Source organism: Corylus avellana, chromosome ca4 (genome assembly GCF_901000735.1).
Source record: "Corylus avellana chromosome ca4, CavTom2PMs-1.0".
NCBI classification, from domain to species: Eukaryota; Viridiplantae; Streptophyta; class Magnoliopsida; order Fagales; family Betulaceae; genus Corylus; species Corylus avellana.
In genome coordinates, this window is record NC_081544.1 from 17,954,314 (window position 1) to 17,980,005 (window position 25,692).

A 25,692-nucleotide genomic window follows, 5' to 3' on the forward strand; every position below is an offset into this window, starting at 1 on the left:
ACGGTGCCAATGGTACACTGAAGATCTCACAAACAAAGTATGTGAAGAAAATTCTCAACAGATTTTAGCATAGATGGAGCTAAATCAGTTAGCACCCTTTGGAAGTCATTTCAAACTAACCAAGGATGAGTCACCAAAGACAGATCAAGAGAAGACATACATGAGTAAGGTATCCTACGCCTCAACTATCGGAAGTTGATGTACACAATAGTATGTACTAGACCGAATATTGCACATGCAATGGGAGTTGTGAGCAAGTACATGTGTAATATAGAGAAGCAACATTAAGAGGCTGTCAAGTGGATCTTGAGGTATTTGATCTTGAGGTATTTGAGAGGTATGTCAGATACATCCCTTTTCTTCATAAGTGCATTTGAAGTTGCAAGGTTATGTAGACGCTGATCTAGCGGGTTATGTTGATAGCATAAAAAGTACATTAAGGTTTGTATATACTCTGGGTAGTACAGCTGTGTGTTGGACCTCAAAATTGTAAAAAATTGTAGTCATTTCCACTACAGAGGCTAAGTATGTAGCTATGACATAAGTTGGAAATGATATGGTTTGGCTACAAGGTTTTTTGGATAAGTTAAGGAAGAAGAATGAGAATGGCATTCTACACGGTGGTAGTCAAGGCGCCATTTTTCTTGCCAAAAAACCCATCTTATCATTCAAAAATGAAGCACATACATTTGAAGTATCACTTCATTTGCTTTCTTCTCAACAATGTATTAGGGCTCTGGGTTCTAAGTGATATTCTCCTTACTACTATTTGTAGAGCTTTGGGTTCTTGAGTGATATTCTCCTTACTACTGTTTGTACTCCATCTTTTAATAGTAAATTTTTTCCGGGTCATTTCGACAGTAGATGTAAGCTAGTTAAGCCTAACAACTTAAATCTTGATATCATGTGATTAATTTTTGATTTCTTCTTAATTTTCACATTTCACGGGTCTTGAGAAATATGATAAATTAATATGATAAATTCCAAGCATGATCTCCACTTCAAGAGCCTTCAACAAACGAACACCACTCTTGGCTCAATAACACAAGAAGCTTGTTGTATCAACATAAGCAAGGCCTTGGTTCTGATATCTCAACTCTCCTCGGACTCTGAAATTTTGTTCGTGAGAACTAGTATGAGAGATGAAGAAAACTGAAGCAGGAGTGGCCCTTTTATAACACAAATTTGGGTTTCTACATGGCGGTGTCCAAACAAGATATTATTACTTCATATCAGTTTGAGTTGTATATATTGTTTGCCATGTTAAATTACAATTTACAGATCCAAATGCAAAATCTGTTCATCAGAATCTGAGCTCATGTTAGCTGAGGTCAAGGGTAGTTGGTTAAAAAATCTTGATAGGATTAGGCGTGCTATATTCTCCGCTGCAACAGCACTTGTCTCCATGGTGCTAGCTGCATTCTCAAAAGCATTCACATAGTACAAATGCCGACCATCCAAGATAAATGATGCAAATACTTCAGGAGCATTGTAGTGCGGGTAAGCACCCCAATTAATTCGAATTGTCTCCCGCCTCACGCTAACATACAAGCAAAATAAACATTAATTATAAAGATTCATGGTTTACTTCATCATTTGAAGGGAGGATTAGTATTTGGATAGTCGTAAGCAAAAACCTCTACCAAAAATTATAAAGATTAACTAGAGAAAATCACATTGGTAACTTAAGATCTTTAACCAGGCATCAAGAACAGAGCCAAGATCCTTCCTGAATTACTGATTAGCTACTTTGCCAACTGAGCTAAGCAAATTGACAGAAATCAACTTCCCACATAATTTTAGCTATTAGGTATCAAGAAATGAACCCAGATCCTCCTGTAACCACTACAATTTTTAGCTACTTGGTTAAATGCAAGTGGGTAACTTCTGTAGTGAATCACTCGGGCTAAAATTGACACAAATCAACTTCCCATATTGCAAATGTTCTCCAAAAGAGAGAATAAAAACAGAAGGAGGAAAGAAACAACAAAATAGAAACAAAGAAAGTTAAGAAAAACACAAAAACGTATGCTACAAAATACTATGTGTAAAATATTACCTGAAGATGCTATCCAGTAAGACATCTGCCATGGGTTTACGGGAAAATATCTTGTAAGTCATATCTTTCTCACCATGTTGCTTGAGAACTGAAATGCTTGAGAATGGAAGATCAGGATCCTCTATTGTGCCCACCAGTTCTGGGATTTCTGATACAGCATCTAGGCCAAAATATCCCTTTTGCCAAAACAATACATACGGATTTAGGAAAAAGTATATATAAATTATGGACCATGCATGAAAAGAGACCGACAAAGTGTATTAGCAACTGCAACTCACAGGATTTAAAAGGCCCCTCACAAAAGTTGCATGTGTGTGCTGCAATTTTCTCTTAGGAATTGAAATTTGTGGGGTAAATTGAATATTCGACTCATCCAGAGGAGTGGCAACCGCCGCAACATCACATGTGTAACTATTTCCTAACGTAGAGTTAAGCTCATAATAGTCTCCAAGATAAGAGATCGATTCTATTTTTTCATGGAGGTGCAATGCAGCATCTGAACGATTAATGAGTCCAGCAGCCATCTGCCAATTACCTCCTTCAACAGCCCACAATCCTCCCCCAGATCCTGCCAATGAAACTGCACCAGCAAGTCCACTGATAAAGACACTTTGCCCATAATTGATTCTTGTGATAACCTGCATAATAAATTAACAGAATCAAAATGCTGATGAATCTTGAAATATCTATACTGCTCAAGTTTAAAGTAAGGAAGAAATACAAAATCAGTCAATGTGGTTACACTAATTTGCAATAAGCTCACTGTGGTATACAAAAATAACAAATAAGTCTTTGCATCCAATGAAGTCCAATTTTTTTACGGAAACTGTTTAAATGTCACTTTATTACTAATTAAATTATGACACATGTCACCCATAATAAAACAAAATATATATAAAAACTACAAATATATATTTTTTATGAATTAAAAAAAATAAATAAATAGAAAAAAAGGCTGGAAGAGGGAGTGACCGAACCACCCATGACTTCTAGCTTCTTCTTCTTTTTACCTTTTTTTTTATATATATATTTTTTTATTTTTTTTATTTTTTTTATTATTGGTGACGTGTCATAATTTGATTGGTGCTCACATGGCATTTAGCTCTCAACAAATTGTTATACCACATGCTGATTACTACAAATCAGTATAACCACAAGGATTGATTTTGCATTTTTCCCTTAAACTAAATTATGTATTTCAACATATCAAAATTATAGCCAAAGCCAACATCTTTCATTAAATTGAGAATAAGTAAGAATCCTGCTTGCAAAATATACTAAAGGATGCTACAACCTTGATATAAATCAGTTGAGAAGAATCCCAGACACATGAGGTTCAAGAAAACTACTGTTAACTTAAAGAATTGGTATAGCAGCAATTAAGGAAAGTAAATACCACTTATTTTTAACTCAAACCAAATGCAATAGTAGACGATCGTCTCACCATCAATCACCCACCAGACTAGAATGTTCTTCAGAGACAGCAAAAGCCAAAGAAAAGGAAATGATGTCTAAACTTGAAGCTAGGCCATTTCAAATAGGGCAAGTGACCTTCTATATGTTCATGCCCTACATGAGGAAGTGAATGCACAAATATATGAATTTCTACAGGTAGATCTTCAGTGTTGGTGATGGTTTTGCTTCTGACCTTTTTAATAACTTGAAGGTGCAAGTGTAAGTTCCACTTCAACTACAATATTTTGAAACCCCCGTGGCATCTTCTCAACAACTACAATATCTCAAAGGTGCTAGTTTTCATCAAGTATGTCTATATTACCACAGCTGACCCATTTAAGTATCTTTACAGGATATATTATAGTTTTTACCAAATTCACTCATTCATGATCTTAGAATTTATGGTTTCTTTAAGTTATTCATCCCAAAATCTTCATCTCAACTATACTAAACTGTAAATATGTCCAGTCGCGGTCCATATATGTCACATTCATCATAAAAAAATCTTTTTACTTTGGATGAATATATAACAAACAAATCTTTTTATCATCATTTAATGGTTGTCACCCTACAACAGATCTGAAAGCGAGCGTGTGACGTGACGAGCCCATAACACATCCCAGGAGTAGAACCAGACTCAACCTACATCTATTTGAAAGACAGTACATTCTCCAAGACAAATCAAAAATTAAAAAATAAATAAATAAATAAATAAGTGTTTGTAAATTGTAATTGCACTCAACCAACGTGTAGAAAATAATAAGGCAAGAAACATTGAATTAAATTGCTAGACGTTCTTACAGTGACAAGCTCTTGAATCAATAAGGGAGACAACTGGGCATCAACCAGTTCCTCTTGAAGAGTACGGGTGGTGAGATTGTACAAACCCGCCCATTGAAGCATCCCATCCACGGTCTCAAAAACGGGTCTGGATTCAAGGCTTCCATAGTACTTCAAGAACCTATCCACAGTAGTCTATATCACAAACACACATCACATGAATTCAGCTTAACAACTCTGAGAGTGAAAGAGATAAAGAGAAAACAATGAAATTAGACCGAAAAGATGGGAGGGTCAGCTTCAGCTACTAAGGTTTTCTTCTTATATATTCATTTTAAGGAAACCAAAAACGACATAGTAGAGCTAGAGCAAAGTATTGTCTGAGTACTAGTAGCAATTTGAGAGAAAAAGGAGAAAGCTTGAGCAGATACTGAAAAATCACCGAAATTTCAAATCTTTGCAAAAAAGGAATTTCCAGCTTTTCCTTCATTTTATTTCCCAGCAAACAAAAAAAAAAAAAAAAAAAAAGAAGTCAGAATCAGAAAGCGGAGCAAAAGAAGAGAGACCTCGACGAAGGTTTCCATTCTGAGGAGCGAGAAGCCGTAGCGCAAGAACATGAGCAGGGAATTGGCGAGCGAGACGATCTTGTCGAGAAACGGGAGGTCGGAGCGAACAAGTAGGGTTTTGAAGGCGAACTTCTTGCCGTCCCAAATGCCGAGAGAGAGAGAGTTGGAAGAAGAGGAGGAGGGCGTCTTGAATTTCAAACCGAGGGATTGGGTGTAGTTCAAGGCGTAAAAGTTCTTGGGGTGGAGAACGGAGGCGCCGGCCTCGAAGATATCGCCGGAGACGTTGACCGTGGCCATGCGGCCCCCGACGACGCCGTTTCGCTCGAAGATATGGATGGAGAAGGGGTCGGAGGAGTAGCGGCGGAGGAAGTGGGCGACGGAGGACCCGCCGATGCCGCTGCCGATGATGCAGACCGTGGGTGGGTCATTTGGGCGTGAGAGTGTGGGACGGAGGAGGATGAGGAAGCTGTAAAGGAAGAGGGAGAGTGGTGAGAGCATGGTGTGCCTGCACGTGTCAACTTTCTTCTTTCTGTATTGTCTTTTTCCTTTTCTTGAATAACGATGATGGGCTCTCTATCGTCATTTTTTAGGAGCCTCTTTCCAAAAATCATTATTAGATTAAAATTCACTTGATCGACGCCTGACGCCTGACAGCTTGAGCTTGTCTCAAGCTTTTATTGTTATAATATTATATAAGGATTGGTCAACACTCAAAATTAATTTCAAATTATTTCTCTAAATTATAAACACCCAAGACTTGTTTCTTCCGATCCGTAGCTCATAAACAAATTAAAACAATATTGTTGACAGATAAGATAATGCCGGATAAGTAGGTTTAGAATATATATATATATATATATATGGAAGCAACTGGGAACGTGATATATATATATGGATGCAATCATATGCATGTACGTGTCCATAACCAAGTTTGTATATTAGAGGAGATCGATAACACCATATCTATTTTTTTAATGCATTATTTGTCGAGTTACCGTGTTCAATAAATTTGTTGTTTCATCAAACACCAGAATATAGATTTTTACCATCCATAAATCATTAATGCTATGCCTCACAAAATTATGGTTTAGATAATCGATGCATAATCTGTTGGAGATGAATTTTAATTTGGCAGACAATATAAGAGTTTTAGATAATTAGCTATTAGAATGCTCTTAATTAAATCTGCTTATGCTTATAACAATAAAGTGATCGATGTGTTTTATTCCAAACAAGGGTTAAATTTGTTTGTGCCTTTTTCTTCTCTTGGAAAATTTTTAACCTACAAATTTTTTTAACAATTTGTTGATACGGATCAGCAAGTTGTAAAAAAGTTGTAAGTGTAGTATTTGAAAGTAAAAACATTAACAAACACAAAGTATTCCTCAAAGCACAATAACAGATTTTACTTTGACACTTTTTCAAATCAAAAACAAAACAACACCCTCAAAATATATTAACAAATATACCCAAGGTATTTATATTGTAGGCAAGCTAGAGAGAGTTAGGGTATGTTTAATACACTTGGAATGATGATTACCTAAGAGTATGAATAAATATTACCAAGAATACAAGAAGGTGGAATAGAATGATCATACATGCATGATCGTTTGGACACATGAATTACCAAAATTTTATAATTGAAATACAATCATATTTCAACCAAAATTTTCTAAAATACCTTTACTTCTGAAAATTATATATCCCAAAAAAACATAGAGTATGAATGAATTGCCTGGAGTGTGCAGTTGCTCACTTACCATGGGGTGTGTTTGCCAAAGGATTCAAAAAAAAAAAAAAATTACTATTCCTCTCAAAATCAACCCCAACATTCTTACTTTTTACATTACATCAATTACTTTTCAAATAAAAAAAATTACTACAAAACAAATTTTTTTTTCACTTTTTTATGTAAAACATTCTTACTTTTTTTTTCATATCAATCAAATCTGCTATAGTTTCAGTCCACTTCATTTCTCAAGTCCTTTGGCAAACACACATGTTTAGACCCAATTTTAACATTTGGAAACTCAAGCACTATGTCATGTCAGAGAGTGATGCTTGGACTACAAAACATCTCTCACTAGTGTGACCCAAATAGTTGTTCACCCCCGCTTGATCCAAACATCAAGGGGGTGTTTGATAAACAACACAACACCCCCACACACTATTCACTTCATTTTTTTCAAAAAAAAAAAAATCAACATCAAAACATTTTCACTTTTATATCACATCATTTACTTTTTACTACTATCCAAATAAAAAAAATAAAAAATAACTACAAAACAAATTTTTTCCACTTTTTTATACCAATCATTATTTTCTTTTTTAATTTTTTTTTTTTTTTAGTGTGAGCAGTATCTTGGAAAAGCACTGTTGTTTAACAAACAAGGCCCAAACTTCACGGCAGCATCATGGGTCTTCACCTTTTTTTTTTTATCTCAAATCTATAGAGGTATTTTTATCTTCTTAAAAAATTGTTGGAGGCATTTTTGCTTCTTCTTTTTTGTTGGGATTATTCCCTGAATCCCAATGATTTTATATCTATGTTGACATTCAAATGTTTGTAATGAATATATATATGTTATATTTACTGATTAAAATGATTTGAGCATATAGCATATAAAATGTCTTTTACATGCTTATTACCAAGTTTATCATATTTGTTATGCATGTGAAAGGTCATAGGATTACATTGAATATGGTTATAGGTGCGAGTAACGTAGTTATCACACAAGTCTTAGTCCATAATCCTTTGTATTCTTAAATGTATAAAGTTCACAGTCGGTAAATAGAATTGGCATTTCATTTTGAGTAAGACTGTTATATATTGAATCTTGGTAATCTATCTTGATCACCAAATCCTTTGTTAGTAAACAAAGAGATAAGAAATTTCTCATTGTTTTAGATTTATGGATATTATTCTGAGAGCCTTCGATCGAAGCATTTTAGTTGGCATACCAAAATATATAGATGTGTTTTTCACATGTATGAGAATAACGTAAAATCAATGACTCAATGATAAAGAGGTAGAGAATTAAGTGGTAGTCTCCTAATCTTAATTCTGCTACGGAATATTTCATGGAAGAATCATAAATCAAAGTCAAATGGATTAATAGTTTAATTAAAATTATTTATTGAAGTTCAACCACAATTATTTAGTGGAATTAATTGTTATTAAAGTATTGTTTCGTAATAAATGTCAAGGAGACATGGTTATGAACATATTTAAACCAATAATATTTTTTTTCGTTTAGGTCCATCACCAAGCTAATGTTATTTAACCATAGTAAGACTTTCTTATTTATAGAGCTAAGTGTTTTATTTATTTAAAACATGGGCTAGAGAGATATAGTGTAATTGGGCTTACGATAAAACTTAGAGGCCTAATGAGCATAGTGGAATGTATTAGACCAAGGAAATATATTTTCTAGGCCCTTTGCTCTTCAGTTGGGTAAAAGCATTAGGACTTGGAATAAAAACCCAAGCCCAAAGCTATGGCGAAGACGCATGGGCTAGGGAAATAATCCTTGGCCCTATGCGGCCACTAGAGGAGTGGAGGCTAGGGTTTTCCTAGCCCTAGCCGTCCACTCCCTTTGATAGTTCTTATTGAACTAGGTCTTCTAATGCTCCTTATCCCACATTGCTTAAATCTAATTCTCTGCCTCCCTGTTAAGCTCATAAATAAAGAAGAGCCTAGGCTCTCAAATCACTCATTCAATTCTATTAAGTTCTCTTGATAACTAATTCTCAAAAACTCTCTGAGAATTAATAGTTCTTTGTGTTAACTCACGAAGAACAAAATTTTAAAATTTGAATAACCAAGTAAGAGCCTACACTCTTTTGGTTATTATCAGTCATTGGTGAGAAGATCTATAGGTCTCTACATCCTTGAGATATGTCGTATTCTTGAAGAAAGAATAATTTATTCTTTGTGTTCTTGAAAAAGAAGAAATTGTTCTTCGTGTTCTTGAACAAGAAAGAACATGTTCTTGGAAAAGCAAAAAGATTTTTGTTCAAAGCCAGGAGTGACCGTTAATATCTAAGTAAGTGTTCTTTGTTCTTGAAATTTAATTTTAAATAACAATTGTTTTTCACATGTTCTTCATAAATGATTTCGGCATGAGAATTCAATACCTTCCGGTGCGCAAATATCTAATTTGCAATCTTATTCCCAAACATTTTTGTAAGACATAAGAGGTATTAACAGATTTTGGTAATTTGTGCAAGACATTGACACAATCTATAGTTTGGGGGTGGGAGGAATTGACAATGAGGCTATACTTTGAGGATATGTGTACCTTAAAAAAAAATCCTATAAATGCGTGCCTTCAAATGATCTTAGTAGTACTTACCAGGGTTAAATATACCGCTCTATGAACTATCAAATATTTTCAAAATAAAGCTTCATAAATTGGCAAGTGCGATATTTGGATACATCAAATTAACCATTTTGTGACAAATATGATGCTTTGTTACCCTCAACCGTTAAGTTAGATGGAAAAGTAGTTACATGCCTTGCACGTGAATACTTTTCTGTCTCTCTTCGTATAATACTTTTATTTTCTTAAAAACCAAAATAATAAAATAAAATGAAACGAAATTTTTTAAGAAAAAGTCAACACAACCCAAAGGTGACCGAACTACGCCATGAGAGCAAAATCAGAGAGGAACATTGGCTTGCAACCGTCCAGCTCCCCCTCCCCAAACCCTTCTCATTTGGTTGGCTGACATCACTCTTCTTGGGGTGGTTCGGCTGCCTTAGATGGTTATTATTATTATTATTATTATATTTTTTTTAATTCACTTTTTTACTAATTAATAATTATGAAAGATAAATTTATTTTTTCCATTCACTTTAACAGAGTTGCCTTTTGCAATAAAATGGTAGTTTAATATATCCAAGTGTCACATCTATAAGTTTGTAAAACTATTTTTTAAAAATCACTGGTAATTCAACTGGCTTTCTCCGCAACCAGGTCCGGCTCTCAAATTTAATTTGACTCTACCCATTTATTCCTCTTTTTAAACTTTGGCTAGAAAAAACTAAGCCAATCTCACTTACAGGTTTTAAAGAAGTTGTGTTGCATAATTCCAAGCCCTCGCTCTCTCCCTGGCATAATAAAATTATTATTTTTTTCCCTGAGCTTTTTTGTATATGTGAATATGCAAAATGAAGAACTAGAATTAAAACACAGATATATATAAACAAAATGCTAAACAAAATCAGATCCAGCAGGATACATGTACCGCATATTGCAGGTCTCATGCGCTATATCAATTTTTACTTGTGAATTTGTATTACTTCCCCTAACTTGAATATTAAGTAGGGTATTTCATGAGACAAGTAAAAAATTTAGATTAGAAGAGTAGATAAATTAATTCCAAAATAACCCAAGTTTCATTGCTCACAAAGCCTCATCATCTCCTCCTCTCACCTCGAGTGTTTCGCATTCTCCCTCCTCCCTTTATGGCTATAGCTATCACCATTTGCATTTCTTTTTCTCTCACTTGCCTCATCTGTCGTTTCTCGCCTCTCACTCTCTGCTTTTTTCTTCCTATAATCTCTGTCATCCCTCCATTCCCTGTGCCTATCATCATTTCTATAATCTCTACCATTGCTCCTTCCTATACTGCTATTATTTTCTTCGCCTCTCTTTCTATACTCTTTCTGATTCCTACTTCCCACATCCACATGACTAGAACTATTATCTTTATTTCTCTTCCTATAATCTCCATCATCCCTCCTTTCTACATGGCCATCATTATCTGGAGTTCTCTTTCTATAAACCCGCTCATCTTTGTCGATATCATCTACATCTCTACGTTTGTACTTTTCTCTATCCCTTTTCTCTTCAAAATAATCCCCATCTCTTTTACTTCCACCATATAACCTTGATTTACTATCACGGTTCATTTCATCCTCTGTGTATCCTCGACTTCTATCATTGTGCCTGTGCCTGTGCCTATCACTCCACTCTTTAGTTTCTTGATCTCTATGCCTTGGGTCTTCGGAACATCGCCTTAACATCTTTTGCTTCTCACCTCGGTCATCTGGATCATGGCCTCCTTGATGACTCTTTTCTTCTTTTGGACTTTCTTGAGTTTCTCCATCAAATACCATTTCATAGCTGCAAAAATTACCAGTATGAGAGAGAGAGAGAGAGAGAGAGAGATCCACAATCAAACGCAAGATTACAAACCTAGAATTGTTATCTCCACCTCGCTGTCTGTTATCATCCTTTAAAATATACTTTTGAGTTTGCTGTTTGACGGCTGTGCCCCCAGTGCAATCCTTGGCAATGTGGTCAAGAGCACCACATTTAAAGCAACCTCTTTCTAGAGCCATATGGAAAGATTAATTTCAGAGGATTTTAGAAAATACTGAGATTTCAAAATGAATATCAAACTCAGGATACAATCCTAGGGTGAGAATTTAATTATATGTAAAAAGGGATGACAAAGATTCACTCGGCTTTCTGTTGCCTTCCAACTACTGTCTCACATTAATGACCATATAATAATTGCTTTAATAGAACTTCATATCAAGGTATGTGCCAAGTAATTTATTTTAAGTTTTTGGGAAACTAAACTTACCCCCACAATCAATTTGCAATGTTCCCCTCAATCTTTCAATTTATTTCATGTATCCTACCAAGCTACCATGGAAGTTGCAATGTCTTCCTTCCGACAAAAATACTCTACATAAAAATACCAAAAAAACAAAACAAATTGCCATTTTGGGTCGCGGAAGGGGGGCATTGCAATTCCAATGGGAGCTTAGTACAGTACATTAACTAAATTGAAAGATTGGTGAGGGACATTGCAAATTGGATAGTAAATTGAAGAGGGGAAAATGTAGTTCCCATAAGTTTTTCAATGAATAATCCAGATGAAGATAGGTGACACTGACCAGTATCTTGTCATTCCACAGTATGTTTAATACGATTGATAATTAACATCTTCACTCTTTCACCTTTTGTCTTGTGTGGGCTTGGGGTGGGTGGGGGTGTGTGTGGGGTGGGGTGGGGTGTATGGTTATCTCATTTCCCATTTTAAGCTAATGGTGCTAGAAAAGATAGCTTTTCTCTAAATTAAGTCAGAGGAATTATTTATTAAGTTGATATGTCTATTAAAAACACAAATAAAAATTACATGTATTTTGAACCGATGTCATTTTAAGAAACTAAATTAAAAGAAATTCTTCAAACTCAGTTTAAAAGAAAATTTTGTTTTTCTTAGGGTCTGTTTGGGATTGCATTTGAGGGGGAAAAAGAAGAAGAGAAAAAGTTGAGATGAATGGGTGGATCCATGGGCAATCCGACCCAAACCCACCCATCCCTAGATCCTAATCCAAACTGGGCCCAAGAGTCATATGAGTAAAAAATCAAGGACAAATTTGTAAATCATTCACTCTGTTACCATCTTCTTCTTTCTCTCTCATCTATTTAACTCACTCCCTCTCTGACCTCCCTCTTTCCCTCCTATTTCCCCCCAAATCAAAAAACCCTAGGAAAACCTTCATCACTCCCAGCTCAAATTCCACTCTCTCATTCTAAATTCCTCGCACTTCCTTTAGATTCCTGTGGAATTCAATTCTCTGAGACTTCTTTTTCCCTCTCAGTTGTCATTTCCCAGAAATTCCGCAACAAACTTTTCCCCCCAATTCTTTATAATCGAATTCCATACTTTTCTCTATTTACCTCATCTGATCACTGATTTATGGAAGAACCAGTTCGATTTCAATAATTATGAGCGTCTATCATCAGGGAGTTTGGCATTTTGTTGTATAAATTAAAGGAGAGTCCTTGTGCTTTTTTGGGTTTGTAACATTTGGGTTTTGGTGGAATGTTTGATTCTTTTTTTATTGTTGTAATTAGTATTTTTTTTTTTTTTGGAGTGAAAGAAAATTTTGGGTGTTTGATCAAGTGGGGATGGAGAACAGTGGAGAAGTAATAGATGATCAGGGCTCAGATGGTTCCAAGTGAAAAAGGTTTTGCTTTTTATTCATTTTATTATTTAAATTCATACACATTTTTCTAATTTGGTGTGTTTTCATTTTTCCTTATTTTGTAATTTAGCTGCCGTTTGGTTTCTTAGAAAGCTGGCAAAATAGGAAAAGAAAACAGAATTTTGAGACTTCTTAAGGCTATTGCAAAGCTATTGCTAAGATAGACTTAAGAAGGTGTTGGAGAAAATTATCTTTAAGTTACAGAATGCATTCATAAGAGGTAGGCAAATCCTAGATCTTGTTCTTATCGTCAATGAATGTCTTGATAGTAGATTAAGATATGGTGAGCCGGGTGTTATCTACAAAATAGACCTAGAAAACGCTTATGATCATGTTAATTGGGACTATTTGTTGTATATGCTGAGGAGGTGTCTTTGGAGGGAAAATGATGCTCTTGGATAGCCCATTGCATTTCTTTGATTCGTTTCTCGGTTTTGGTGAACAACACTCCAATAGGTATTTTCAATAATTCCCGTGGCTTGAGACAAAGGGACCTTTGTTCTCTTCGTTGTCTGGCCCTGTGATGGAGAGTTGGATGGAATGATTTTTGCTGTTGTGAGTGGGGGGCAGTTGTCTAGTTTCTGTGTGAGTAATGTTGGTGGGTTTGATTTCTCTTAACTTCTGTTTGCTAATGATACTTTGATCTTTTGTGGTGTTAATCCAAATCATCTGCGTTGCTTATTCCTATGCTTTGAAGCAGCTTTGGGCTTGAAGATTAGCTTGGCTAAGTCAGAACGGATTCTTGTGGAAATGTTGATTATGTGGAAGGGTTGACTAGTATTCTAGGTTGTGGGGTCACCTCTTAGCCAGTTAAGTATCTTGGCCTACCATTGGGGGCCTCCTATAAGGCCCTACAAATTTGGGAAGGTGTTACTAATAAGGTAGAGCGATGGTTGGCTAAATTTAAAAATGATGTACTAGTTCAACGGTGGCAGGTTACCCTTATAGGGTGGGGTAGGCAAAGAGTTTAAATGTCACCTAGTTAGTTGGTCCAAGGTTTGTTTGCCGCTCTCTGAGGGAGGTTTAGGAATTCAAAACGTGCGGGTGTTCAATCATGCTCTCTTAGGTAAATGGTTTTGGCGCTGTGTACATGAGAGATAGGCCTGGTGGAGGGTGGCTCCAATTTGCCTACGTATTTCATGTCCCTCTTTCCTCTCCTGTGAGTGTTGCAAACTGAATTGAGAAGCTCTAATGTGGTGGCAAGGAAAAGAGTTCAAATATCACATGGTTAGCTGGTCCAAGGTTTGTTTGCCACTCCTTGAGTGAGGTTTGGGAATTCGGAACTTACCTATGTTCAATAGTGTTCTCTTAGGTAAATGGCTTTGGCACAATGTTCATGAGAGAGAGGCTTGGTGGAGATGGGCGGTGGTCTCTAACTTTGGCAACTCGTGGAGTGGGTGCTATTCTATTGAGCCTTTTGAAAAGTTTGAGGTGAGGTTATGGAAGAATATTTGGAAGGATTATGGAGAATTTTCGTATCACCAAATTTGAGATGGAAGATGGCTCCAAGATTAGATTTTGGTGTGATCAGTGGTATGGGGATGTGGGGGCAAATGATGCCTCTGTTGCGGGTCATTTGGAGTTTTATGGTGGCTCCAATCATTGAAACGTGAGGTTTGCTAGAGCGGCTCATGATTGGGAGGTTGATGTCTTTACTTTCATTCTTCAGGGTGTTGTATTCAAGTGAGACGAGGAAGTAAAGATAAGCTGTGGTAGTTCCCTTCCAAAAGAGGGTTGTTTAAGGTTAGTTCCTTCTATTGTTTCTTGGTTTGTTGTAGTGAAGGCTGTCACTTCCCTTGGAAGAGTGTTTGGCAGACTAAAGCTCCCGTGAGGGCAGTCTTTTTGCTTGGTCGACGGTTCTAGGTAAGATCCTTCTCATGGATAACCAACCTTTGGAGGTGGCACGTCATTGTGTTGGACAAATGTTGTATGTGTAAGAGGAATGGAGAGTCCATAGACCTTTTTCTTCTTCAGCGTGATGTGCCTTATGGCATTTGGATTACATTTTTCAGTTGTTTTAGGTTGTCTTGGGTTATGCCTAGACGTATAGTTGACTTGTATGCTTGTTGGTGGACTATCGGCACTACGTGGAGTGCTGCTATGTGGAAGATGGTGCCTACGTGCTTTTTATGGTGTTTATGGAAGGAAATGAATGATAAAAAATTTTGAGGACCGTAAAAGGACTTTTGAGGAGATTAAGTCCTTCAAAACTTTGTTTCTTCGGACAATTGCTTTTGTTTCTTCTTTGACAATTAGTTATAGTAGTTTCCTTGTTCTTTTTGCTCTTTCTAGGTAAATGCTTCCTCTTGTATACTTCATGTGTATTTAGAGGTGCCTTTACGCCTTTAATGATATTTGTTAATTACTTATTGAAAAAAAAAAAAAAAAAAAAAAGGTATATGTACGGAAAAGATAAGTTCAAAATTAGTACAGTCAAATGACAAACCACATGGAAACATACATAAATGAACTAGAAAAAAAGAAGAAACAAGAATCCTTAAAACATTGCAATCTTTACCTTTACCCATTTTGTGATCTTTGCGTCTGTACTGGGACCACAGTTTTGCAACACTTTGACTAAAATCCACATGTATCCGTCGATCATCAATCAGAGCATTATCCATCTGACATCAAGATTAGAAACACCGAGTTTGAAAAAATGATAAATATATAAATAAGAATTTTGCAGCTAAAAAAAAAGGTATTTGGATTCTTCATAATCATATATTTTTATTTATTTATTTACCAATTCATCTAGCTCCGCATGGTTAGACCTGATTACACTTAAGGTCCCTAACTAAAAACTTACACTAAAACTCCTTACAGCTTGGATCAAATTGATAAATTTAGATGAACCAATAAAGTAATGCCACATAAATCTATGTGACACATTGAATACATGCAAACTTTTTCCTGATTCAATTTTCTCAAACACTTGGTCCAAAACTTATTAATTTATTAATCTACTCCACAAGGACAACTTGGTGATTAGGAGAGAGAAAAAAGAAAGTGTATAGGATGTTAATTAAATGATGGTGTGGCATTACTTGATTGGTTCACCAAAATATATCAATTTAATTCAAATTATAAGGAAGTTTAGTGTAATTTTCTAAAAGCAAAAAAGGTAAAGCATAATTAGGCCAAATGACAGTAAGGTACATTAAAATCTACCTATTTATTTATTTTGATAAAGTAGTTGGATTCTTCAGAGTGTTTTAGAAGTTTATTATTTCAATTTGCCACCAGGTTTCCTGATAACCATTAGGTTAAAAGCACTAACTCAATATTTTTCATGCCTTTCAAAGCACACTCCAAAGCATCACAAATTAATTATCTCCAGAGACTTCAGAAGACAATGTCAAGGGTATGTGATGCGGACATCATGGGCCACTGATCACAGGCGCGTATGGCGTTTATTATTGTTTTATTAACTTTCAAGCGGGTTGTTTTGAACTTTATTTATTTACATTTGGGCTTTATGTTATTTTAGCGGGCCGTTAGCCCAAGTACTACTACGGTTAGGGTTAGGGTTTAGCCCTTGCCTATTTAAACACATTTTTCAATTGTATTTGCAGTTTTTTATGAATAATATTATTGACATGGATTTGTCGTCTTCTTTCCCCTAATTCTCTCTTCCGAGCTTTCTTCTTCTTCTTCTCTCTTGGCTTTTATCTTTGATTGGTTCTTCCTCTCTACCTAATCTCTCTCTTTCTAGGGTTTCTCTATTTCGTGAATTGTTCTACATCATCTTTGGTATCAAAGCTCCATTTTGATTGTTTCCTACAACAATCACGATCCCAAGCCTTAGTCATGGACGCCACCCAATTCGACGCTTTTATGAAGATCATAGAAGGCATGAGCAACCAAATAAGCAACATCAACAGCCAACTAACCACCTATAGTGAATGACGGCTTAAGAGTAATAGACTAATGACCTATGGTGATTGGCTTAAGAGTCGGAATCACCAATGCCAAACGCAAGACTGCTTCAAGATCATCCAAAATCAAGTGGACGAACTCATCGAAAACTTGACAGCCACATGCCCTTAAACTGTCGCCAAAAACACGCCAACCGAAAAACCCATCCACCCAAAGATACCTGAAACTCTATCCAGCCAAAAACCTGACGAGAAGAAAACACAAACCAAGAAAAGTAAACCATCAACCAAACCAAAGGCACCGAACCATATCACCGGCAATACCCAAACCCAGGGCACCACCGCAACCCACCAACGTGACAGCCCCACCAGACTCACGGCCTCGCCCACAATGAAAATCCCACCCATTGACCATGCCGAGTGCAAAAGTAATTTAAGAATAAAGCTTAGAGAACAAAGAGAATAAAGCCAAGAGAGGGAAGAAGCCTGTAGGAAAGCTTTAGAAAGGGTGGGGAGAAAACAGAAGAAATTAGGGGTTGGGCTCCACTGGGTTGTTGGTGTCAGTGGCTATGTTTGTGGGATTTTCCGACTTCGTGCTTGGGTGTACTAGTGGCAGCAGTGGAGATTGGGTGTTTGTGGCTTCTGATGGCGTGTTGTTAGTGATGAGTTCGTCCACTTGATTTTGGACGACCTTAAAGCGATCTTGCATTTGGCCTTGGTGATTCCGACTCTTAAGCCAATCACCATAGGTCATTAGTCAGTTACTCTTAAGCCGCCAATCACTATAGGTGGTTAGTTGGTTGTTGATGTTGCTTATTTGGTTGCTCATGCCTTCCATGATCTTCATAAAAGTGTCGAATTGGGTGGCATCCATGACTAAGGCTTGGGATAATGATTGTTGTAGGAAACAATCAAAATTGAGCTCTGATACCAAAGTTGATGCAAGACAATACACAGCTTGAAAAAGAAAGAAGAGAAGTAGAAAGAAGAAGCAGAAAAGCCAGAGAAAGGAAGAGAGAGAAGCTCGGAAAGAGAGAATTAGGTGGAAGAAGATGATAAATCCATGTCAATAATCCTATTATTCATCAAAACTGCCAATACAATTGAAAAATGTGTTTAGATAGGAGAGGGCTAAACCCTAACCCTAGCAGTACTTAGGCTAACGGTCCGCTAAAAATAACATAAAGCCCAAATGTAAATAAATAAAGTTCAAACAATTTGTCTGAAAATTAATACTAAAACAATAATAAAACGCCCACGATAATATATGTGGCCCTCATCGACATCCATACACGCATGTGATCCGTGGCCCATGTCTAATGTCCCCATCAACGTTATTTATTGAGTAGCTTTTGGATTGTTTCCTACAACAATCGCGATCCACGTTCAATTCCATCCTCTGTTGCACTTCATTGCCGAAATACCCAAATAGCCAGTCAAAGAAAACCCACCGTAAACCACCGCTGCCACCCCACTGGAAAATCTAAGAATCCAAACAGAAAAACCCAACACTGCGTGCCACCGGTCCAAGACAACCATGCCACCACCTCCAGCAGCCCACACCAGAAAACAGCACTCCAACCACATTCTAACCCGCCAGCCTTCTCCGCAAGCCCAGCACCGCCCAGCCGCGCCTCTCCCCGGCCGGCCTTCCTCGCCGTCATCCCACCACCAGACAGCGCCGAACCGACCTTCCGGCCTTCCACGCCACCAGCCCACAGCTCAAACAGCACCGTGTCTAGCGTCTTTCGAATCTCTGTTGTACGTGAAGTCTCCTTTGAGCTTGGGCGTGTGTGAAGTTTCTTGAAGGAAAGAGATTGGCTTTAAGACTGAAAAGTAAAAGGAGCAAACCCACATGTCCCTGACAGTAGTACCCCCACCGCACAGTAGGAGTGTGAGTTTGGTGGACTTTTCAAGTTTAAGTTTGTTGTTTCTTCTTTTTCTTTAGTATATATTATACCCGCTCTTTAAAATTAACATTAACTTTTCTTTTGTCGTGAACACCCGGTACCCTATATTTTGTTTCCATACAGCCCTTTAACTGTTCATTGCAGATTGTGCCAAAAAAATAAACCATTCCCATTGGCTAGTCTTTTATTAATTGTGGAGCTTACTTGAATCGGTGGAAGGTTGTGACTTTCCATTGGTCATCTTTTACACTTGGAGAATTGGGACTAGTTGTTTGCAATTTTGTCTATTTGGGTTTTGATTGTCAAAAAAAAATTGAGGACTTTAATTTTGCGTTGGTCTTTAGTTGCCGAGTTTTGTTGGTCTTGTTGCATTCGTAGACTATTGTTGCATGCATTTACGTAGTGGTCACCTTTTGTCTAGTCCTACACCCCAACCTGTCATGGATCCCGCCCAATTTGAGACTTTTCTCAACCAATTCAAGGCCCTGCAAGGCCAACTAGTGGCCTCACTGAGAGGGTTGGAACAATTGAGGGTTCTCACCATAGGGTGGAGGGTCACAATGAGGGCGAGGCCATCGCACGCATCCCTCCGGATCAAGGTGGTTACTACCACCATCTTGCTCAAGGTCACCATGATTATGTAGACCCCGATGCTCAACCAATTAGGAGTCTGATTTGCTAAAATGAGACTAAGTGGTAGTGTCCAACTTCTCTGGAAGAGTGTTGAGGACCTCCTCATTGGGAGGAATGAGCCTCCTATCACTGATAGGGTGGAAATGAAGCTTAAACTTCAAGAAAAATATTTACCTCGATCATATAGAGGTAACCTGTCAGATCAATGGAATAATCTGAAACAGGGTAATAGGCCTGTTATAGACTACGTAGCACAATTTGATGAGTATAAGATGAGATGCGTTGTAGTTGAAGATGAAGCTATGCCGTTGAGTAGATTCAGGAGAGGTCTTAAAAATGATCCCTGGAAGGAACTTGTGCTTTGTGGTATTGATACTCTTGACCAAGCGTATACCCTAGTCCAAGATTATGAGTTAGTCACCCGAACCCAATTTACAAAGCACACGGACACACAAAACACGACCACTAAGTCTCTGCTTTCGGAGAGCAATTCTGTGTTAGGACCTCCGCCTGTGAATCCCGATACTAGTGGGTAGGGATGACAAAGGAAAGGGCATAGCCAATGAGACCCACAGGATGAGTTCTAGGATTCGGTGCTTGAGATGTCTAGGTTTCAGTCATGTTGCCGCCAATTGTCCCAACAAAGCCCATATCATTGATGGGAAGGAGCATGTGAAGGAAGAGGGTGGTGTTGAGACGCTAATCTATGAGCCTGACCCGGATGAGTTTGAGGACATAAATGAGGAATGCTCAGGCAATCCTAACCATTTAGGATGCATTCAAGTTACTTCACTTCACATAGGTCAACCTGAGGGTAGCAGTGAAATTGATCATGTCAATAGGTCTGTGAGTGTGAGTCCCTTGGAATTTATGCATTGTCATCAGCCTAGGAGACCTTTAGACATTATTTTGATGTCCCTTCCTGCTAAAATGTCTAAGTCAGCCAACCCATTTGCATGGCATGGTCATGGTTTGCATAAGGAGACTAGTGAGCATACTCAAGCAACTCGTGCCCAATATAAAATTGAAGCTGACATATGTAAGCATGTCAAGGTATTCATTGTAGAAAATGATATCATAGCCCATATTAGACTTGAATGGTTTCCTCATGGTCATGGTTAAAATTGAAGCCGACATATTTAAGCATGTCAAGGTATTCAATGTAGAAAATTATATCATAGCCCATATTGGACTTGAATGGGTTCCTCTTGGAATGTAGAAAATGATATCATAAACCATGCATGGTCATGGTTTGCATAAGGAGACTAGTGAGCATACTCAAGCAACTCATGCCCAATATAAAATTGAAGCTGACATATTTTTTTAATAAGTAATAATGCAATAAAGAGTGCAGAGGGGAGCAACCCAAATACACAGGGAGTATACAAGAGAGCGACTAAACTGGGGAGAAAGAAGAGAACATAAAGAGAAAATCAGGAAAATTGATCACTAAAGGAGCAAGCCAGCCTGCAGTCCAAGTGAAAAGCGTGTACAAAAAGAAATGAACAAGGTCCTCAAGGTTCCTCGACAAATCCTCAAAGCATCTCGCATTCCTTTCCTTCCAAAGGCACCATAAAAGACAAAGGGGAGCCATCTTCCACACCACGGCACTACGGGTTCTTCCACCTGACCACCAACTAGCAAACATCTCCTTAACGCTTCTAGGCATAACCCAACACATGTTGAAACGAGAGAAGATAACATCCCACAACTTGCGCGCAACCCCACAATGAAGAAAAAGATGATCCACAAACTCCCCATCCGATTTACACATACAACGATTAATCACAACAATACCTCTCTTCTGAACATTATCCAAGGTGAGAGATTTCCCAAAGGTGGCCGACCAAGCAAAAAACGCTACTCTCGAAGTAGCCTTGGTGCGCCAAATATTTTTCCAAGGGAAGTGGTTGGACTCTTTAAAGACAAGCATCCTATAAAAAGAGCGTACCTCAAACTTCCCTTTTCTTGATGGGATCCACCACATCCGGTCCTCCCCTTCCCCACGAATTGATAACGAATACAAGAGCGAGAAGAGAGAGGCTAAGACCATCTCCTCCCAATCATGAATTCTACAAGTAAAGGTAACATTCCAGTGAACCATACCATTTAAACACTCCCGAATATCCGCAATGGAAGCATCCTTATTGCTAGCAATATTGAAAAGACCTGGAAAAGCATCCTTGAGGGACTTCTCGCCACACCAAATATCGTCCCAAAATTTGACTTTTCCCCCCGAACCAGGATCCAATCTAAAGTGGCACTGAAACGACCTCCAACCCCTACAAATGTGTTTCCATATCCCCACCTCATGCGTTCCCCGAGGAACTTTAGAACGCCAACCACCCCAATACACCCCATTCTTTGCCACCAATATACTTCTCCACCAAGCTTCTTCCTCATTTGCAAATCTCCATAACCATTTCCCCAAAAGAGCTTGATTAAAAAGACGCAAGCTCCGAATCCCTAGGCCACCCTCAGCAATCAGAGAACAAACCTCGTGCCAACTAACCAAGTGAAACTTAGGCTCATCGTTGAACCCCCCAAAAAATCTCGTTGAATCTTCTCAATGCGATTCGCCATGGAAGCAGGGATGGGGAAAAGAGACAGAAAATAGGTGGAATGATTAGATAAGGTGCTCTTGATGAGAGTGAGCCTCGCCCCCTTGGACAAATACAAGCGCTTCCAAGGGGCCAACCTTCTAGCAATCTTCTCCAACATGTATCCCAAATAGCCAAAAGCTTGAACAAAGCCCCTAGCAAAAGACCCACATACTTCAAGGGCAAAGAACTAGTGCTACAACCCAGAATACCAACCAACTCACCCGTCTTGACCGAATCTCCGACTGGGACCAAAACAGATTTGGCCCGGTTTACTCTTAACCCTGAGACCACCTCGAAGCCAATAAGAAGGGCTTTAATAAATCTAACTTGTTCAGGATCAGCCCCACAAAAAACTAGCCTATCATCAGCAAAAAGAAGGTGAGAAACAATTACCCGCTCAGGCTCTCTGGCACCCACATAGAAGCCGTTGATGAAACCCCTACTAATAGAAACATTAATCATCTTGCTAAATGCCTCCATGACCATAATGAACAAAAAAGGCGAAAGGGGATCACCTTGTCTTACCCCACGCGAACTCTCAAAGAAACCGGAAGAAGAGCCATTGATCAACACCGAGAACCGCACCGACAAGATACAATGCTCAATCCATGAGCACCAGTTCTCACCAAAACCGCACCTTCTTAACAAGTTGAGTAAAAACTTCCAGTTCATGTGATCATAAGCCTTCTCCATATCCAACTTACACAAGAAGCCGGGATCCCCAGATCTGATTTGGCTGTCCAGGCATTCATTGGCAATAAGCACCAAATCCAAAATATGTCTACCTTTGACGAAGGCGTTCTGCGGGTTGGAAATGACCCGTTTCATGACTCTCCTCATTCTATTGGCTAAAACCTTCGCAATAATCTTATAAATCCCCCCCACAAGGCTGATTGGGCGAAAGTGCTTCAGATCGAAAGCCCCATGTGACTTCGGAATAGGAGCAATAAACGTAGCATTGAGGCTTTTTTTGAATATACCTCGATCATGGAACTCCGCAAAAACAGCCATGATGTCCATTTTGATCACCTCCCCGCAATTCTGGAAGAAAGCCATAGAAAAGCCATCCGGGCCTAGAGCCTTGTCCCTATCCATTTTTTTTTACCACCTCCCACACCTCCCTTTCCTCGAAAGGAACTTCCAGACCAGAAGACTCATCCACCTCCAACATATCGAAATGAAGATTATCCAACCTCGATCTCCAACTAAGAGTCTTTGTGAAAAGCGACTCATAAAAACGAGTGATATGATTACTAATAGCCTTTTGATCAGAAGTGATAGTGCCATGAATGTTCAAAGACTCAATATAATTCTGTCTTCTGTTGGCATTAGCAATCCGATGGAAGAATTTCGTACACTTGTCACCCTTTTTCAACCAACAGATCCTAGATTTTTGCCTCCAACTAATTTCTTCTTGAAGGAGGGAGGATTCTAGCTCACTTTCAAGCACCCTTTTCTTCTCAATCTCTTCCGTAGATAAACCTCTCTCTTCCTCCACCCTATCCAGAGCTTTAAGATCTTCCATACGAGCCTTAATACAAACCCCCACGTTGCCAAAATCTTGAGCATTCCATCTTTTAATATCCCACTTTAGAGCTTGCATCTTTTTAGAAAGAATGAAACTCGAAGTAACCTGATAGTGTCTCTCTCTCTCTCTCTCTCATCCACTCCCGCCTTGTGTCGGCGCGTGGGTGGCGCGTGAGAGCTGTTTGGTGTTAGCTTTAGGCTGTGTCATGGCTAGTTCGAGAAGGTGGTCGGTGGAATCCAAGGAGTTTGAGGTGCTGATTAAGGTAGGGGCATCAGGGGTGAGGATTTTTGAGAGGAGTAAAAGACTCAATAGGTCCATTTTCATGAAGAAGGATGAGCTAGCTTGGATGGTGAGAATTGTGGAGGATTTGGTAGCAATGGATAACTCAGAAGTCTTTTGGGATCAGTTTAGAGCTGGGTATCCTAGAATAATAGCTCAAAAGTGTGCTAATAGGCATGGACGTTTTCTGACGGTGGAGGAATTTGATGGAAGAAGAAGGTGTGGCTCGATCATCATTCCAGAAGGACAGCGTGGGATAGGGTGAGATAGTTTCGGTGAGGAAATGCTAGTGGCAAACTCTTCTTTACATGAGCATCGAGTGGTCAGTGAGCATCGCGTGTTCAGGGAAGAAAAGAGAGATAAGGAGGTCAAGGGACGCAGGAGTTATGTGGAGGCGGTGAGAATGTTGTCGAAGCAAACCGAAGAGGGTTGTACCTCCGACCAAGAACAGTTCGCAAGGGTGCAAAGGTGGCCGAAAACTACCTCTGGTCATATGGAACAGCAAACCCATGAGTTTGGCAGGAAAGCATTGGTTTCGACGAAGACCCATGCATCGGAGAGGGCTCACGGCGATCCCGGGGTGGTTCAGACGAAGATTTTATTTCCGGCGAGGTATGTCCAAGCACCTGTAGAGGTTGGAATGCATGGCTCGAAGGATGGTGGTCGCAAGGGGTGTTCGTTTAGAGCTCCGGCAAGTAGTTCCCAAACGCCGGCGATGTCGCATGACTCGATGACTGCTTCTAATCGCATGACTGGACAGGGGGGTAAGGGGCACCATGCCGGGCAGACCTACTCTAAGGTAAGTCTCGAGCTCCTCAAAGTCAGGGAGATGTTGAAACGTCTGAAACAGGAGTGTGACGTGGGGCTGTCGCAGATTGACATGGCGTTCAAGCATATGGAGGGTAGTGGTCTTGGGCTTGGGCAGGGAGACAAAAATTCAGCTGGCCAGAGGAAGTCAACGTCGAAGGGGATAAAGGAGTCTGGGCTGAAAAGGAAAGTCACTAAACCCAATAAATGGTTGAGGGTGAAGAAGAGATCTGTTTTTAAGCCTAAAGGAACGATGGGCTCCTAAGGCCCAAGGCATGCTGGACCAATAGAAGCAGTTAGTTCAGAAGAGGTGGTTCCGACGAAGAAGCATGAGAAGGTTGCGTATGGCTTGCGACCTGACTTGGCTAGGTCAGCAAGTCCATCGTCGGTGGTCGCAAGGGTCTTATCAGTGGACAGGAGGGTTGGGTCAGCGGCTGAAGAAGCTTCCAAGGCGGTTGTCGGCACTGGTGGCAAGGATCCACTAAGTCCGGCGATCGAGGCACAGCCCACCGGAAAGGGCAAGCCATGGTGACTTATAGGAGGAGGAAGTTTGGGCCGCAAAGGTGGAACGCCGCAATGGTGGGCTCGTTAGAAGCTTCTTCTTTGGTTTCTGGGCAGGTAAAAGGGATTCTAGGGTCGTTGCCGGAATCCAACTAGAGGGTGCCGAATATGCTTTCTTTGCCGAAGAACACACAGAGCTTGCCGGGGCGCCAAATGGAGACCGGAGATGCTGGTGAGGGTTCGCCGGAGTGCTTTGTGCAGACAAGCGAGGCTAATGAGGACACGTGCTCTGCCTCAGATCAGGTTCCGGTGGTATTCTCATCGGAATTCTGGGATGATTGCAGGGGTCTGTCGGGGGGAGGCAATGAACCTGGTTCAGTCGTTTCAAAGTGGACAAAAAGGTATTGGAAGTGAGCGGCGTTGGTGTTACTTAGGCCTGGGTCACGTAGGGACGAGGACAGTGTCTCAGCATCAATCGGGTTGGAGGAATTAGGATCAGAAGAGATTTTTCTTCCAGCTGGGTAGTTGAAAGCTGCCTCAATTTTTGCCCAAAAATTAGTGTTTCTGATGAGGGGAAGAAGGAGGAGTTGGCAACTTTGTTCAATTCTATTGAAGCTTCCAGGATGTAGTTTGACTCTGATTTGGGAGACCTTTTTGCCTATGGTCCTGCCCCCAAAGGATT

The 25,692-nt window shown here is 39.2% G+C and overlaps 2 protein-coding genes across 2 annotated transcripts in view; both read right to left on the reverse strand.

The window, feature by feature from the left end:
* Nucleotides 1-1,143: 1,143 nt before the first annotated feature.
* LOC132177602 (farnesylcysteine lyase) lies at nucleotides 1,144-5,420 on the reverse strand. Its single transcript, XM_059589989.1, has 5 exons — nucleotides 4,861-5,420; nucleotides 4,316-4,489; nucleotides 2,338-2,697; nucleotides 2,060-2,235; nucleotides 1,144-1,540 (listed from the first exon to the last, which is right to left on the reverse strand). Exons 1-5 carry the CDS (start codon nucleotides 5,356-5,358, stop codon nucleotides 1,276-1,278), a joined length of 1,473 nt encoding a protein of 490 aa, XP_059445972.1. The 5' UTR covers nucleotides 5,359-5,420; the 3' UTR covers nucleotides 1,144-1,275.
* A 4,622-nt stretch (nucleotides 5,421-10,042) lies between these two features.
* Nucleotides 10,043-25,692, reverse strand: part of LOC132177663 (peptidyl-prolyl cis-trans isomerase CYP59-like) — a 36,599-nt gene continuing 20,949 nt past the window's right edge. The window contains exons 12-14 of the mRNA XM_059590084.1: nucleotides 15,390-15,495; nucleotides 11,064-11,199; nucleotides 10,043-10,991 (exon numbers count right to left, since the gene is read on the reverse strand). Of these exons, the coding sequence (XP_059446067.1) occupies nucleotides 10,295-10,991; nucleotides 11,064-11,199; nucleotides 15,390-15,495 (939 nt within the window). The 3' untranslated portion in view covers nucleotides 10,043-10,294. The remainder of the gene's footprint in view (nucleotides 10,992-11,063; nucleotides 11,200-15,389; nucleotides 15,496-25,692) is intronic.

Coding starts and splice junctions, on each gene's coding strand:
- LOC132177602 (XM_059589989.1), bottom strand. CDS start 5,358: ATGCTCTCACCACTCTCCCTCTTCCTTTACAGCTTCCTCATCCTCCTC. Junction 4,490..4,860: donor GAATGGAAACCTTCGTCGAG/GTCTCTCTTCTT, acceptor TTTGTGATATAG/ACTACTGTGGATAGGTTCTT. Junction 2,698..4,315: donor TGATTCAAGAGCTTGTCACT/GTAAGAACGTCT, acceptor TTTATTATGCAG/GTTATCACAAGAATCAATTA.